Here is a 17004-nt window from a genome sequence, read left to right on the forward strand (position 1 = left end):
CCTGCTGCTGCAGCTCTTTCATTATCTGTTGTGATCGTGACCATCCACCATGAACCTGGGCAGATAGCTGTAACTCTTGAGCAATGGTGACAGTGGAAACAAATGGAAGGATGGATGATTCCCGCTTCTCTTTAGTCTATGCCTCTATTTTTCTTTGTTTTTCTGTCTTGAGCAGTAAAAGTAACAGCCTCTCATGCAACCAGCAGGCAAGTTCAAAAGTCGAGCTCAAGTAGGACAGAGGTAAAAGGTCGGTGCAAGGGTCTAATAGAAGTTGGATTTCAAGAGGTTCAAAGCTACTGTCAAAGTTAAAAGGGTAATACATTTACCCCCGCTGATTGTTGACGGAGCAGATCAAAGACGGGCCTTTGCTCTAAAACATGTATGCAACAGATAAAAATGTCCCTGAAGAGCGAGTATAAAGAGAAACTATAATTCAACTTTACAGTATTTTGAATATTCTCCACACTCCATTGCTTGAATTTTCAGATGCATTGCTCTCTGCAGACACCTGCAGAGCAGTCAGACCTCTTCTCAGTGTAGAACCAGTTTGTCAAATTCCTGTGAGGCAGTGGTCATTCACACAAACCATCCTCTGTGGAGGTTTGACCCTTGATCCCACAGTGGTCATAACATCAGAGGCACCCTCCAGTAGTAAACTGCCTCTTTGACATGATATGAGCAGTAAAAAATGGATACAGCACAGCTATATGTAAAATATATGGTAAATCATTTATTAACAATGTTACACAATTTTCTTCCTCAGCAGCATAGTTATGCTGAGGTGATCTCAATTGCTAGGTCTCTACAGAAAAAGAAAATCAAAATATACATTCAGAAAATGACTCCATAAAGGACTTTAAAAAAATTAATTTAGTAAAACATTTATGTATGTGTTCATATATATATGTATATATATATATATATATATATATATATATATATATATATATATATAAACAGAAGTACAGTAAAAATCAAATACAGTATCAAACATCTATATGAAAATGTTCTATTCAAAAACTGTTTTAGTGCAAAATCATTTTATAATATAAAAATACTGTGTCTGATATGAAGAACAGAGGACATGGGATCTTTGTGAGGTGAACAAGTTAGAGATGTGTGTCGGCGATGGGGATTCGTCTCAGCTCAACTATCTGGGAGTTGCTCACGCTCCCTCCGTCGTGGCTTCCAGGGATGGACTCATTATCGCTGACATTAAGTCCAGACCCTAAAACAGAAAAAAAAAGTTAAAAGTCATTTCACTTCAGTCCAAAAACACAAAAAGCATTTATTCTTTATGCAGTGTATGTGCAAGAATTTCTGCAGCAGAGTGTATGTTGTTTTTGAGGTCTTTATATATTACATGTACCTTAATACTCAACAGTAGTGGATCATCTCGTATTCACAGTTTCATCACATCAGTGCAACAAATCCACACAGCTTATCTGTAGTGGCGATCATCTGTCACATTTGTCCTATGTAATTGATACTATATTAATTTTATATAATATTAATTATAATGTCTGTGTTATCACACAGCATACTGTACTGTATCTGATCAGTCGTGGGAACGAGTTGTAAACGGAGCAGACTGACAGACTGATGTAAGAGTGGAAGGAGGCAGTGAAACAAAGTAAGTCATTATGAGGACAAATCCTACAGCACGCCTGTTGGTAAAACAGTAACATATAATAAACACTTTCTATATAGTAAGTACTCACATATTCATACGTATAAATATTTTGGGCTACTATGGATTACTATGGATATCTACTGTGGGTGTTCAACAAGTAGATAGGAAGGTTACTATATGTTTTCAGTGTTGTTTGTTTGTTTGTTTGTCTGTTTGCAGGATGTCTTGAGAGCTTCTGGAGTTCAGTGTGTTTTGGTAATAAATTCTGCAACCAGACAAGAAATAAGAGATCACTTTAAGTGTAGATCCAGCAACTGCTGAAAGGGCTTCTACATGTTGTAAAATAGAAATTTCTGTGCATTTTCATATTAAAAATCACTGATGTGAAATCACATAAATAAATTATTTTAACATTTTCTATTATTAGGACAACAAACGTGAGATTTATTTCTTGGGTATACTTTTTACCTCATCTGCTTCTAAGATAAACTGTATTGATAATTTGTTCATCCTTAACTTTTCACTTTTCCGATTCCTAAATTTCTATTTTACAAGATGTCTTAATGTCAGACACTAAATACCTCTCTCTGTATTGATAAAGGCTGTTGGCTGTGTAAACACTAGGAACAACAATTGAACAAAGTTCAGGATTTTAATGTTCTGGTAAGTGGTACGTCGAATCCTTTGCATTATGCATTAAACCGTAACCTACAAAACAAGGTGATGTATGACTCTTATGACATAACCAGAGGAGTGTCCAGACCTATGATGCTTCATGCAGTCAGGTACAATATATAAATGCTAGCTTCTTCTTATTTGATAAGAAGACGCTGCCATTTAATAGTAAAACCAACAAGTTAACGACCAGCTCTCAGTCGTACTACGAAGAGTACATGTGTGAAGGTACGTGTGTGCCTCTGTGTGTGTTAATAGTTCACTACCAAATGAAGCGTGAAGACCCTGATTACAGCGCTACTTGCTGACCCTCGTCAGGCAGTGCCCTATTATGTAATTCTGATGAGCGACTTATCTTTACTGCTGACTGACTAGTTGAAATTAAACCATAAGTTATAAGTTCAGTGTGACGCACATGGCCTAAGAGAAGTTCAGAGGTCACCAGGGAGAGTGTGAAATAAGAAAGTCCTTATGGCAGGTAGACAAAAAAAATCAGTTTTGAGCAGCAATATACAGAGGATTTTGACCCAAGTTTATCAAAAGAATTGAAGTTTTGAGTATCTGTTGTCCACTCAGCAAAGATCAAGTTTTATGTTTTCCAGAGACCTGCGAGGAGCCAACAGTTTTGACTTCATCAAATCTGGCAAACCTGCCTCTCTGCTACACTGAATAATATGAATGATAACTTCATCCTGCTGAGTTTGCAGATGAGGGGACCAACACATTCCCTGGCTCGGTTGCTGAAGCCTCGAGGCCATTTAAGGTTGAACACCACACGAGCTCAGGACAGCAGGGAGAGGTCAGGAGGAGAGCAGATCAGAGACAAATGTCCCGCTGCCACAACCGTCACTTTACTTGAGATGGGGAGTGACACACATGCATGGACAAACACACGCCTCTGCCTCTGTTTCACGTTGTTGCCTCACAAGAGGATAAGAATTTATCTATGTCCAAGTTAGAGTGTAACACTGTCGTCTCAGCCTAGTGCACATATATTAACACCTGGTAATCTCGAACTCACACCTGCTAGCAAGGACATTTAATGTGTAAAGTTAAAGTTTAGTTTTTCTGGGATGCAATCTAGCATGTGCTGCTGCATTTAGGCTGCACTGATGCAGCTGAACAGACTCTGTGAGGTTCCAACAAAGTAAAGCATGGGTTTCAAGTTTTAAAGCCTGATGTGTCCCAAACAGGACAACCTTCTCTGCAAAGTCAAATTGAACCTTCTGATTGAACATCAGAAGCCTGGCATTGCTCAATAATTGTTAATGATTCATTTATTTTCCTTGAACTTTATTATCCAGAATTCCAAGAACTTAACCGAGAAAGTCAATGTGACCTGACTCAGTCGCAGTCCTGTCAGGTTGGTCTTCACTACATATCTCTCATCTCTTCCAGAGCAACCAGCATATGTCCAAACTCTTGTTATTTCAATGATGTGAGACTAAAACTGACTGGCATATACTTAAATCTGAGGTGAATGATTGTTTAAATGGTTAGCTTTCCATCAGCAGGAGCACTTACTATTGGCGGGGAGTAAAAGGGACTGAAAGATCTGAAAAGCAATAAATAACCAAAGAATAACAATCCAGGGACGAGTACCAGACAGAACGATTACCAATATAAATCTAGCCTCCCTCTGTTTAAAATAAACAAACAAATCACTGGTCTTTCAAAAGTCATGTTGTTTGCTCCTGTCTCGTGTCAATGTCTCGATATGAGTCTGTCTTCATTAATTGTCGCAATGCAAAGTGTGAAGTGATTAACTACAATTAATCTACAGCAAACTCAAATGACATTTATGAAAGCATCACACTACCATATTAATTATTACTTTATCACTTTATTTCTCATTTTAAAGTAACATAGTATGCAGCTTGTTTATAACAACAATTTAGATGATAAACTGTCTGCAGTATAAAACTTTCACTGCAATCATTGGTTATTTTTTTCAAGTGTGTGAAAATGACTCCAGTGGAGTCACATTAACAGCAGAGGAGTGTCCCGGTGTACTGAAGATTTTGTTGGCTCTTGTCCAGCTGGGCCTGATTCTTATTCAGACAGTGTGAAGCAATTACTCAGTGATTTGAAAGAGTGAGGAGAGGACTGTCCATGTCTATGTGAGTGTGTGTGTGTGTGTGTGTGTGTGTGTGTGTGTGTGTGTGTGTGTGATATATCAGTGAGGTGTTTGGGCCCTCAGCTCATTAAACATTGATAGCAACAGAGGAAGAAAGGTTACCATGGCAGCAGAAGGATTTAAGGTAAGCAGAGGAATGACCAATCAGGGTCTGATGCTAATGGATGCTAAAGATACTGTAGGCATATGAAATAATAAAATACACACTCTTTGTTATTGGTTAATCCAACATGAAATCATAACATATCTATTTTGCTATCAGCCACATGTGTCAGGCCTGGTTAAAAAGGTTTAATTTTGAGTTTAAAGTTTTGTGGCCAACACATTGCTTTTGATTGTGGTGACATTTTGCACAGTACTGGTAACCAGACTAAAGTCTAGTGATAAATTCAATATGTCAGAAATTAATCTAATAATTAAGGCACTTGAGTTGAAGTGGACAAAAGTGAAACTAGAAACAGTTTTGTGTTGACTCTATTGATACTAAAGTGGAAATTCAATATTATATTGTGATCCTGGTTACTGTTGCTGGTACTTTTTAAAACTCATGTGTCAGAAAATGACACTGTGTAAGAGAAACTCATTTTACATTACATAACATCTGTGTGTTGGTGGGATCCTCACCAGTTTTTAAGGCAAATATGAGGTCATCAAACTCCTGCGACTCCTCGTCGGCGGTGACCAGGTTGGTGTTGATGAAGCCTCCCTCGGTGGTGTACGTTCCCATCACAGGACTGGGTTTAAACACACTGCTGGGCTGACTGCTGGGCCGCAGCGATGCTCGCTCCCAGTCTGCTGACACCTGAGGCACACAGATGCACATATACAGCCATATGAGCACATGCACAACTAGCACACAGAGATGGGGACTCGAGTTTGAGACTCGGACTCAAGTCCGACTTAAGTCGCACACACAGTGACTTCTGACTCGACTTGAGACTCGTCCTCAAAAGAGTTCAGACTTGACTCGGACCCGAGGTGTGGGACTTGTGAACAATGTTTATTTTTAGGACACGTCTGATGAGCTTGCTGTTATTACCTATAACCTACCTACGTAACAAGTAGTATAAGCTGCGCGCTGCCACACGTGAGAGTGGACAACAAACACCGGCAGCAACTGCTGTGCCATTCATCATAAAATTTGGCTTTAAAACTTCATATAACAAGGTCCAAACAAAGAAGCGCTGAATGGTTAGTAAATATGTTTAGCTCAGCATTGGCCATTTAACGTTAGCTTGCTTCTTGCCTTAGCTACGACCTACCGGAGGTTAACTCCGACTGTCCTTCGTTATGAAAAGATGAATGAGCGCTTGTTTACTTGTGGCTGCAAACAGGTTCCAGGTTTATTGTTGATCATGTAACGTGACAGTTTTATTTAGTTATAACCATGTTTAACCATTTAGTTATATCATTATAACCACAAGTGACATAGAGAGTAGTTCTTAAGTTGCATATCATAGTTCACGTTAAAGACTGTCTTCATGTGTTGTTGATAAAGATCAGATCAATGCTCCGAAAACATTAACCTGATAATGCAGGGCAAAATCAGGTCAACCATTCTCATTATCAATACTCTCACACACATATATGCACATTTAATTCAGCAAATGGCTGCGTCTGTCAGCCATGTAATCATGTCTGTGATGAGTTAGGGTCAGCCAAAGTGCATGTTGTCTAAGCACCCCAAAGGGGTAAGGCCAACCCACAGGGCAGTGGGTTCACGGGGTGAGAGCAAGGTCAGTGGGTGTAGAGTTTCACACTGAATCAGAACTAACAACATGGAAAGGATGCTGCCGGCAGAGAGTTAGACAGATGACAGCGGAGAATCAAAAATTAGTCATTTTGGGTGAATAAACACTTCATGCATTCTTAAAGCAAAATACAAGAGTGAAGGGACAGAAAAAATGAGATGAAGATGGCAGAGAGTGAAACAAAAAGAGGAAACAACCACAATAATCACTCTGTGAATCCACAATCTCCCCTTGTTTTCCACTGTGTTCATTTATTATGGATGCCTCATCTGTCCATGTACATGTATAAATGTACGTGTATCTGTGTGTTGTACAGGCTTCTGAGACTCGTCTGACTGTAACTGGCACAGAGCGTACCAGTGAGGTGAATTAGGCACCACCAGGCACCTCATACCTGTCACATCCACTTAGAGAGGAGGCAGTGAGTGGATGACTCGAACCTTTCAACAAACTATTCAACCCTCTATTCTAATCTCACTTTAATTCCTTTTCAACCAATCCTCTCCACAAATCACCAATCATGTAAGACTCACCGCTCCTAGTGGTCTCTATCTGTACTCTTATTTTTCTTACTTTGCTGTAGCCAATTCTCAGATGTGAAGAGAGATTGAGAAGGAGAGAGGTAAGGGGAGGTTCCCAGGAGTAATGAAGTTAATCCCTACCCCCTTTCTTCTCCTTCTTTCTTTCCCTCTCACCGGCTTAGTCCTTATAGGGTATTCTCCACGGACAACATTGCTGGGGAGAGTTACTACAGAAGTACTGCAAGTGTGTTTCCACTGTGTGCTTGAGTGTGATGTGTAGGTCGGATAGAAAGGTTGCAAGAGGAGTTAATGTGGGTGTTTGTGGGAGTTATGAAGACTGGCCACACACACACACACACACACACACACACACACACACACACACACACACACACACACACACACACACACACACACACACACACACACACACACACACACAATTTTACACAGATGTTACATAATGAGAATCAATCTGAAGCAGACAGGCCAAACAAGTGTCTGAGTGTGTGAAAGTGAATGTTCTCTGTGGAGTTACGTTAAGCTTATGTGAGAAATGTGTGAAGGAGGACTGGGAATAGGCAAATAGAGCCATGGGAATGAGGGCATGGGAAAAAAAGGGGAGGGGAGGAAAATCAAGCAAGAGAGAGAAAAGGTGGAACACATTTTTTTATAAGCTGGGTCTAATTTTCTGTTTTGGCTATCACTCATATAGGTTATGATAAGATTTTACAAAATGTCTGAAATGTGACAGCATGTGGCACCGTTTCTCCAAAGGGGCAAAGATCATCAAGTGGTGAGATGATTACACAGTTTGTAAACAAACGATTCAGAGTTAAAAGCACAAGCATGTGCATCCAAAATGTCAGTTTTAAGTTGAACCAGGAAGTGAATTATGTATTGGTTGCTGCTTCCCCAGATTTTAGCAAAGCAAAATGTTTTCATTACTAAAAGAACTGATGCCTAAATCTACAAGCAGAAGACACAGATCATAAAAAAACACAATTTTCCATTTAGTTTTGAGATGAGGACATAGTTAAGAGTGGAACATGTCATGTACGGCAACTAAAATAAAAATGCTAAGCATTAGAGCTGGAGAATATGGAACATACTTGAAATCCATATTATCGAGCTCTGTGTGTGTATGTACCTCCTCCATGGCGCTGATGAGATTCTGAGTTGATTTGCTTATGTCGCCCCCTACAGTGGTGGGTCCCCCACCCTGATACGTAGAGTCGGGACTGTCATGGCCACTCATCTCCACTGTGTAACTGGCTTTAGTCGGCCAACACAGCTGGTTGTGCATGACGAAGTACACTGCAATCACATACAAGCCCTGTAGAGAAAGAGGGAAAATCAGCATTAAGAAATTCTCCACAGTCTTTTGCAGAGCACCTGAAGATCATTTATGATCAGTCTAAAGCCTGTTTACACAATCTGTTAGGACAAAGTCTGTGATGCTGGCTACATATTTTCAAACTGTGAAACACGAGCATAAATCTGTTAAATCAAGTCATACTGCAGTCAGGATGCAATGCATGGGTATTGCACAAAAGGTTCAACTTCTTTCACATCATTATTAGCAGAAGCATATCTTCCAGCATGATTAACATAAAATTACTTCATCATTGGGCCATGATGTCATTGGAACAATGACAATTCCTCGTCATTACCAAATCCTCTTGGCCAACAGCAACGGGGCGCGAATTACCCCAAGACACCAGAGTGTCAAATACCACAAGCCCATCCCGTATTTCACAACACCCATCACCAGGCGATGATGGCAGACAGAGATGGAACGCACAAAGAGTGCAAGGCACAAAATGTGTGAATATGTGCACATACAAACACCCAACCTATCCTCACACACTTATTCAGACATATGAAAAGACTGTGATTCTGTCTAATTTAAAGTGACAAGAAATGGGCATAAAGTAAGTTCCTGGACACTGTGAAGGACAGTAATGATCCCTGACATCATAAGAGATATATATGATCTTTAGATATGCTAATTGTTAATAATTAATAAACCCAGATGTATTTAGTTGCCTTGTATGCGAAAAATACATGTCTATTAAATGTTCAACTTGTCTGGTGAGCAAAGTGTCTCATTTTTAACAAGATGCAGAGACTTAGAACTTTCAAAACTATCCCAAACAGAATGTTTTAAACATCTCACTTTATGACAAGCAGTATGTTACAAAACCACATGCATCTGTTTCTTTCTTTTCTGTGTCTAACAGAGCACAAGAAACAGCAGATCAGACAGCCGATTAGCAAAGAAGAGTAAACCAGCATGCTCGTATATAGTAAAGTGATCATCATTACCCATGTACCTGAAGAATATTGACATAGAAAGGGATTATAAACAGTTCTGATGGTTACAATCACCATTACAAGGAAGACAACAGGAACCGTAACTGGAAACTGTGTGTTTATGGGAGCACTGTAAAACAGGAACATTCAGCTTGTAAGAAGGAAAAAAAGGGTTGCAAATAGATAAAACACACAGAACACGTAACAGTTCATTGGCTGTGCTTTCTAGCCTGGTTTCTGAGTTACACTAACTGTGATTGCTGTACATCCACTTAAATGTATATGTGTCTGTGCATTATTGTGGTGTGTGAAGTGTGAAAAGGAGAGATTTAAACAATTTCATGGTTAGGAGCTAGGTTTGGTGTTATGAATGTTTATACTGTCATGAGTTTTTCTTTGCATTTTCTGTGTATTAGGTTAAAGAAGGAAATACACTTTCATTGCGTGATAATATAAATCATTAAAAGCACAAAAGAAGCCATGTGTGTATTCACATATGGGTGTGGATGTTGTTAGCTATCACGACAGAGCTGTGGGTGATTAGCACAGATCATTAGCAGGCTGTGCAGCCTGAGGAACAGGCTTTACTACCTGAAGGGGGGTTAGGGTGAGTGGGGGGGGGGGGGGTGTGTGTGTGTGTGTGGGGGGGTGTTATGAGCACAGATTGTTACTTGTTGTGTGAGGCCTGCAAAGAATTGGGATTTAGATGACACTGATCTGTTGCTTTTATGAGCACAGAAAATTATTTCTCACAATATTATCTCCAATGTATTGTGTGTAAGATTGTATGGACACGCGTGGGCCTGGGTCTTCTTTTCCATAATACCACACAGATATCCTGTGTCCTATTTTTAGGTGAGTACAAAGGTTGAATGAGGAAACAGGGGTGGAATTGAATTGTAATGGAGCATGGTGCTGCTTCACTGAAGTGGATGTCTTTGAGTGTGACAATACAACGAGGTAAGGTTTACCGGCAGTGAGGCCGCCGCAGGAGGAAATAATGAGGGGTGGTACTGTGGTGATTTGATTATTGTCTTCTAATTGGGCCTGATGTGGCACAGATGTGGATGCAGAGTAGCAGTGTGGTATAATAGAAAACGAGGGAGGGAAGAAATATGGAGGGAGAAAAGAAACAAACTGTGGTCTGTGGATTAAAAAGTAAAATTTTCCTAATTATCACTACAAATATGACCAGTTTCACAGTTTGGTTGTATCGAATACCCAGCTGCAGACTAAAGTTTGCTTTCTTCAAACACAGCGCTCAATAACCAAAGAGTAATCTGTGCTCTGATACACAAACACAGTGGTGCACAGCTGTAACATCTGCAGCAGTTTAATGGTGTTCGGTAATCAGCTGTTGGGGGGTGAGCCACACAACCACATCAACAACAACACCAAGGTAAACATGGAAAATTCTCCTAATGGAAAATTCACGGCATGAAGGAAACAACAACAACTGCTCTTCTATACTTTGCAGCAGAAACCTGCAGTATAATGACTTCCAACCTCAAGGCAATGGAACAGAATGGAAAATTATCACATTAAAGACCTGAATTAAGGATAAGATAGCGTGTTTAAATAAGCAGCTAGTGGAATAATAATGTTGCCAGAAACAGGTGGCTATGCAGCACCTTAGTCTGTGCAATATGGAAGTACAAAGTTCGTTAACTCTTTTGGTAATTTAAACATTTACACATTGAGTGCAGCAAATCCAATAATGAAGTGACAATAAAATTAGAATTCAATCTAGTTATTAAGATGATGCTGGATGGGCGACATGAAATCTAATCTGAAGAGATTAGAGAGAGTTAATTTGTTAATGGATGTGACAATCATCACAACTTTTAGTTGACATTTTCTTGTGCAACAGTTTTCAACAAAGTATCCTGTAAATAGCCCTTTAATCAGAACTTCTTGAAATGGCACCAGGGCACATTAACACAGGAATTCACTTCTTTCATATGTCTTCAAAGGCCTGCATCTGATATGAATCATGACAATCTAATTGCTGTTCAAGGTGTTTGATAAGAAGTACATTTTCAGTCTTGTTTATCAGGATCTCATTTGCTTTCATTCAATCTCTTATGGCAATCCCACATAATGTCAGCCCTCTTACTCCAACTCTTCTCTCCTTCACAGCTAAGTAAATTAAGCTTGCTCCACAAAATGTGCATGGGCACACACAAATCTAATTGCAACCATGCTTGGTTCACAACAACAGCATCGACACATAATATCTTTCTTTAGCAGTGTTTTGTGAAAACTGGGTCAGACGAGTTTGTTTACTGCTAATCAATGTCTTTGGACACGCTTTGGCTTTGGGGCTCTTTACCTGTCTGTTCCACTCTGATGACTACTTCTTTATTCCCTCCACAGACCCAGATCAAACCCCAGAGGCTCCCGTTTTGGTCTGAGCTTTGAGGTTGCAATGTAGGAGCTAGGATTGAAAATCAATTGCCATAGTTGTTTTCTAAAAGTCTTTTTTTTTCTCTTTTAGACAATGCTGCAAGGTTCAAAAGTTGGCTGTGAGGGTCAACTTGTCGAAAGAATTTCTTCCACCTGAAGCCAAGGGCAAACTGGATGAGGAGACAATCTATTAGGCTGGCATGAAGTCCTTTAATCGTATGTCTCCCCTCTCATTAGAAATTTCGCTGACAGCCATAGAGCCAACCAGGAGGGGACATGTGTTATACATGTGATGTGTGTGTGTGAGTGGGTGTGTTTGTGCGTGACTGCCTGCCTGTATGTTTGTGTTATTTGTGTGAAGGCCGACCTCGGAGGATTGGACACAGAGAAGTAGGAGGCCTTGGGGGCCTAAATCAAAGACAAGAATGCATTAAGGTCACTAAAGTAGGAACAAAAGAACTTTAATCTTGTGTTCCCATGGGATTAAAGCAGCAATCAAAGTTAAAAGAAAAATAAAACTGTGACATAAATTAATTTTAGGAATCTAACAAACGAATGGTTATTCAGTCTCTCAGAATCAGCTTTATTGCCAAGGTTTACACATACAAGGAATTTGCTTTGGTGACTTGGTGCATGAATAAACAAACAATATCTAAATATAAAAATATTAAATTGACAAAGTAAATGATAGAACAAAAATTGTGCAAAAGAATTAAAAATCCTATTATTGACAAACCTGGTCATATAACCAGTGACCACTGACTTTAAAGAGCACCATCACACTATTGGTCAGCTGTAATAACTGACCACATGATGTCACAGAGGGGAACAAACTCATAAACAAGTGCTAAGTGCGACATCGACCATTGGCATTGACATCACTTCTCTTCATTAGTCACTGTATCAACAGGAGAAGTTTACTTTGGTGCAACACTGTTGTCTTTTACATCTGGATGCCACATATCGTCACGGGTTACCACAGACCCGTTATGGCACACTTTACAGGCAGATGGTGTCTCTCAGAGGATGACAGAAGAGGACCACAGACATTTATCGACTGGACAAGAAAGAAAACCAAGGAGAGAGGGGTCGGGAGGGCTTCCTGGATATCTTTTTCGAAAAAAGGTTGTCATGGTCGACCAAAGAAGTTGAGTGCACATACTCAGCATCATATCGTGAGGTTGTCTTTGGGAAATAGACGTATGAGTGCTGTCAGCATTGCTGTAGAGGTTGAAGGGGTAGGGGGTCAGCCTGTCTGTGCTCAGACCATACGTCGCACACTGCATCAAATTGGTCTGCATGGCTGTCGTCCCAGAAGGAAGCCTCTTCTAAAGATGATGCAGAAGACAGCCCACAAACAATTTGCTGAAGACAAGCAGACTAAGGACATGGATTACTGCAGACATACTCAGCTGCCCTGATTTCCTCGGGCAGGCTGTCCCAGTATTCCAGCATGATATCGACCCCAAACACACCTCCAAGACGACCACTGCCTTGCTAAAGAGATACTGTAATTGATTCGCTCAAGATGCAAAACATTTCCACACTATATTCCTGTGCAGTCCAACGCTTAGCCACCCATCGTCACTATATTGAAGCCGTGCTAGCCTTTCCAAAGTGTCCGAACCAGTATTAGACCATCAAGTGACACTGTATGACTATAAAAACATACTTGTTCAGATGGTTTGGCAGCTCTCTTTGGTTGTTAAAAGACAAGTTTCACAGAAGGCTTTTCCAGTGAAACAGTTTAGTGAAATCCTCTCAGACAACACCGAACCTATTTTTTTCTGATCAGCCACATGCAATCAATAGTAATACTACCAGAAAAAGTTATTGATGACATTACCCAATACCAAAATGGAGAGATAGTAGAAGAATAGAAGACAATAGAAGAATAAACTAAAAAGAATTCAGTTCACTTAGGATGCACACTTTTGTCACCTGCATATATCTCCTCTTATACTTGGAGCTAGTGTAGTACTTGAGACCGGTCTTGAGATCACTTTTTGATGGTCTTGGTCTTGTCTTGGACTCGACCGCATTTGTACTCGGTCTTGGACATTGAGGTCTCAGGATTTTATTTCAAGGGATATCAATAAATTTCTTTTGCATTATCTGATTTATTTGTTAGCATCCTAACTTTGACTGGATGGAAAACGTATTGCTTCAAATGCAACCAATAACCCTAATTAAAAATGTGTTGTTACCATTACCGATTTCAGCTCTTCATGTTTGTATGTGGGTGTTTTAATAGGTATGTGGATCTTTCAGATCAGTTTGAGAAGCACCTATGATCTCATTCCACATTTTATTGTGTGTCATGGTCTTGGTCTTGTCTCTGTCTCGATAAACTCTGGTCTTGGTCTTGACTTGGTCTCGGTTTGGGCGGTCTTGACTACAACACTACTTGGAGCACAGTGTCGGAATATAGACTGAGAACAGCAAACTAAGCAAGGGGTAAGCAGAGAGACAACAAATAGAGAAAAGCACAAATGGAAAGTGGAGAGAGAGATGGCAGTGAGAGGCTTCAGTGAGATGTGACACAGTGATAACCCCTCCTCTCTCTCCACTCCTGAGGCTCTTCTTGTGCTGCCTCACCAACACATCAAAGCAGAGCTTCAAAGTGGGATGAAGCAGCCTTCATCACTCTCTAAGTCAACAAAACATCAACAGACACACACACACTCACGCATGTACACAGACACACATACCAGACTAGTAGCCTAAATCATCAATATTTTATTTGTGGTAACTTCCAGAAAGCCCTCTTATATCATCCATGAAATGCAAACACACTCAGAACTACCACACAGAAGAAAAGATCTATGTTAATCAAAAAGTACACATGCTGATATTATTATTTTTGCACCCTGTAGAACCCTCAAATCCCCACACTTTTTCTTGGCTCAGAGTGCAAAGTTTGCGAGGTAATTTGTAGATTTTAGTGTGCAATTAGGAGCTGTATAACAAAATAAATGAGTGTATCTTTAATGATGTAAACCCAAGTCCAACCTGGAAAAAGAAATGCTTGGCAAACTCAAAATACAACACACTTCAAGTGTGAGGGTGCACATCAAAACATTTGTTTGGATGAATTTCACTTCTTAACTCTGCACTTGGGACAAATTTATGTTAATGGTATCAGTAAATTGTCTTGCCTGCAATATAAGAGGTGAGATGCTGCTGTTGATTGAGAAAATTGTATAAATTTAAAGTAGACAAGTAAGCAAGCATGTAAACAAACTAATAGATAAATAAGTAAATGAGCTCACCAGGAAACAGTTAAAGATGACGTAGAGGATGAGCATCCACAGGAACCTGTAGCTCATATGGAGTCCAGCCCACAGCCAGACCAGGGAGATGAGCAGGAACAAGTAAAGGACCAGCGGCACCTCTGGGCACAAGATAACAAACACAGGAGGATTAAAAAACAACATCTTCACAAGTTAGTACGCCAAAAACTAAATAAAATACATAACTGATTTTTTATGAGTATGTAATGTAATATCCAGTCGATAAGCTTGTAAGTACACAAGATAGTAAAAGCTTATGATACCAGCTGTATTCTTTTTATGAATGTGCATGTACACATTCTCACACACACACACACACGCACACACACATGCACGCACGCACGCACGCACACACACACACACACACACACACACACACACACACACACACACACACACTACAAGTAAGTTTCACACTTCATGCTTGAATCTAGTTTCAAGTAGTATAGCATGTTTTTAAAGCAACGGCTGATAATCCCCAGTAAGAAGAGAAGGTTTGGGTGTTAGAGCCAGGAGCAGGCCTCAGGAGTTGTTTAATGAACCAGTTTTCACCCCCTTATTCAGCATTGGTGTACAGCAACTATCTGCTCCAAAAGTCTTAATGAGTCCACATGTGGACCCTGGTTTAAGTGATTGCTGTAAACTGCTGGAGAGAAGAAATACAAAATTGGCTGAGAAGACCTCAGACACACACACACACACACACACACACACACACACACACACACACACAGACACCGGAAACCCTTTATGTATGCCAATAAGCAAGCACACATGCAAGCATGCGCTCAGGGCTGTACTCCCATTTTCCCCACTCAGGGCTTCATCTATTGAGCATGTGCGATGCCACTAATGCACTGATCAAAAGCCAGTGCGGACAATCATTTCATTTGTGGAAAGGTAACAGACAAATGTAAATATATATATACATATATATATATATACACTTTATATTTTAAGGATAGTACATTAGTACAGTGCAAAATAGAGTAGAATAATTACTTTTGAACAAACAGCCTGGTGGACAATGTTTTTTCAATTTTGTTTGATCGCTAATAGCTTCTAAATGCTTAACAATGACATTAAAACCAATCCTACATTGCCTAGTAACATTCTTTAGTATAAAATACTAATATTGAAATTGACAATGCTTAAAGGTTCAGTGTGAAAGATTTAGTGGCATCTAGTGGTGAGGTTGTGAATTGCAACCAACTGTCCAGTCTATCACTGCCCCCTACCCTTTCAAAGAGCATAGGACAGCTACGGTGGCTGAGACAGCACAAAAGGTTTCTCTTCTGAGACAGCATAGAGTAGTCAGTCCAGAAATGAGGTTTCTTTAGGTAGATATATTAATGATTTATATTTACTTAATTATTTAGTATATCCATGTTATTGTGACTTGGACACTGACAGATAACATGGAAAATGTAAGCCAAGAGAGTGAAACATTGTCACTGTTTCTGCACCACAGCATTATAAACCACATAATAGATGAAATTTATACAAACATTGACAAGGGAAACACATTAATTCTATCTGTGATCATGGACCCTTGCCAAAACTGCCCATCAACAATAATATCTGGCCCGCGGCCAGATTATGGTGCTTTGATAGCTGTAAAAAAAATAAATAAATAAATACTTTGATAGCGGTGCTGAATTAGATCTCAGTCAAGGCAGTAACAGTTACACACATAATCACTTCCTCTTTGTAGTTTTGCCTGCAAAATAAAAGTGTGAGAAGCTTGTTTGCTGTAATGCTTACTTGGAGTTGAATTGAGAGCTTTTTTCTTTGAAAAATTGGGAAAATAATTTAACAGAATCTGGCAGCAAATTAAAACAGATGTCATCAGGCCGTATCTGTGGTCTCATCACCCAATATCTGAATGTAGCAAAACTGTAGCAAGCTCCATCAGGAGGTAGTAACTTTAGCAGTAAAAAAGAGGAACAGAGAATGTGACGAACTTAAACAGGAGAAAATTAGTGCGCTGCGTCTACAACAACACGAAGTATCCATAACAAGTCCGCTCTGTGACATTAGTAGTTCGGGGGTCGCCCTGAAAAAAATCCTTGGGGAAACACAAATAGTAAATATGGCCCTAAAAACACATGCAACATGCACAATGCACACATGAACTGCTAAAATGCTCACTCTTTCCCCTGCATGCTGCATACAGTACAGTGTACACACACAACACTGTACACAGCATGCAGAAATACAGGCAAACAGATTTTCCGAATTAGGACTAGGTCAAGTGTTTCTAAGATAAGAC

At 39.8% G+C, this 17004-nt stretch overlaps 1 protein-coding gene across 1 annotated transcript in view; it reads right to left on the reverse strand.

Annotated features, from left to right (window-relative positions):
- Positions 1 to 710: 710 nt before the first annotated feature.
- adgrv1 (adhesion G protein-coupled receptor V1) overlaps positions 711 to 17004 on the reverse strand; it is a 109229-nt gene continuing 92935 nt past the window's right edge. Inside the window, exons 92-95 of the mRNA XM_046034481.1 lie at positions 14712 to 14833; positions 7868 to 8053; positions 5070 to 5247; positions 711 to 1228 (exon numbers count right to left, since the gene is read on the reverse strand). Of these exons, the coding sequence (XP_045890437.1) occupies positions 1110 to 1228; positions 5070 to 5247; positions 7868 to 8053; positions 14712 to 14833 (605 nt within the window). The 3' untranslated portion in view covers positions 711 to 1109. The remainder of the gene's footprint in view (positions 1229 to 5069; positions 5248 to 7867; positions 8054 to 14711; positions 14834 to 17004) is intronic.

The sequence above is a fragment of the Micropterus dolomieu genome, linkage group LG21, assembly GCF_021292245.1.
Source record: "Micropterus dolomieu isolate WLL.071019.BEF.003 ecotype Adirondacks linkage group LG21, ASM2129224v1, whole genome shotgun sequence".
Classification (NCBI taxonomy): domain Eukaryota; kingdom Metazoa; phylum Chordata; class Actinopteri; order Centrarchiformes; family Centrarchidae; genus Micropterus; species Micropterus dolomieu.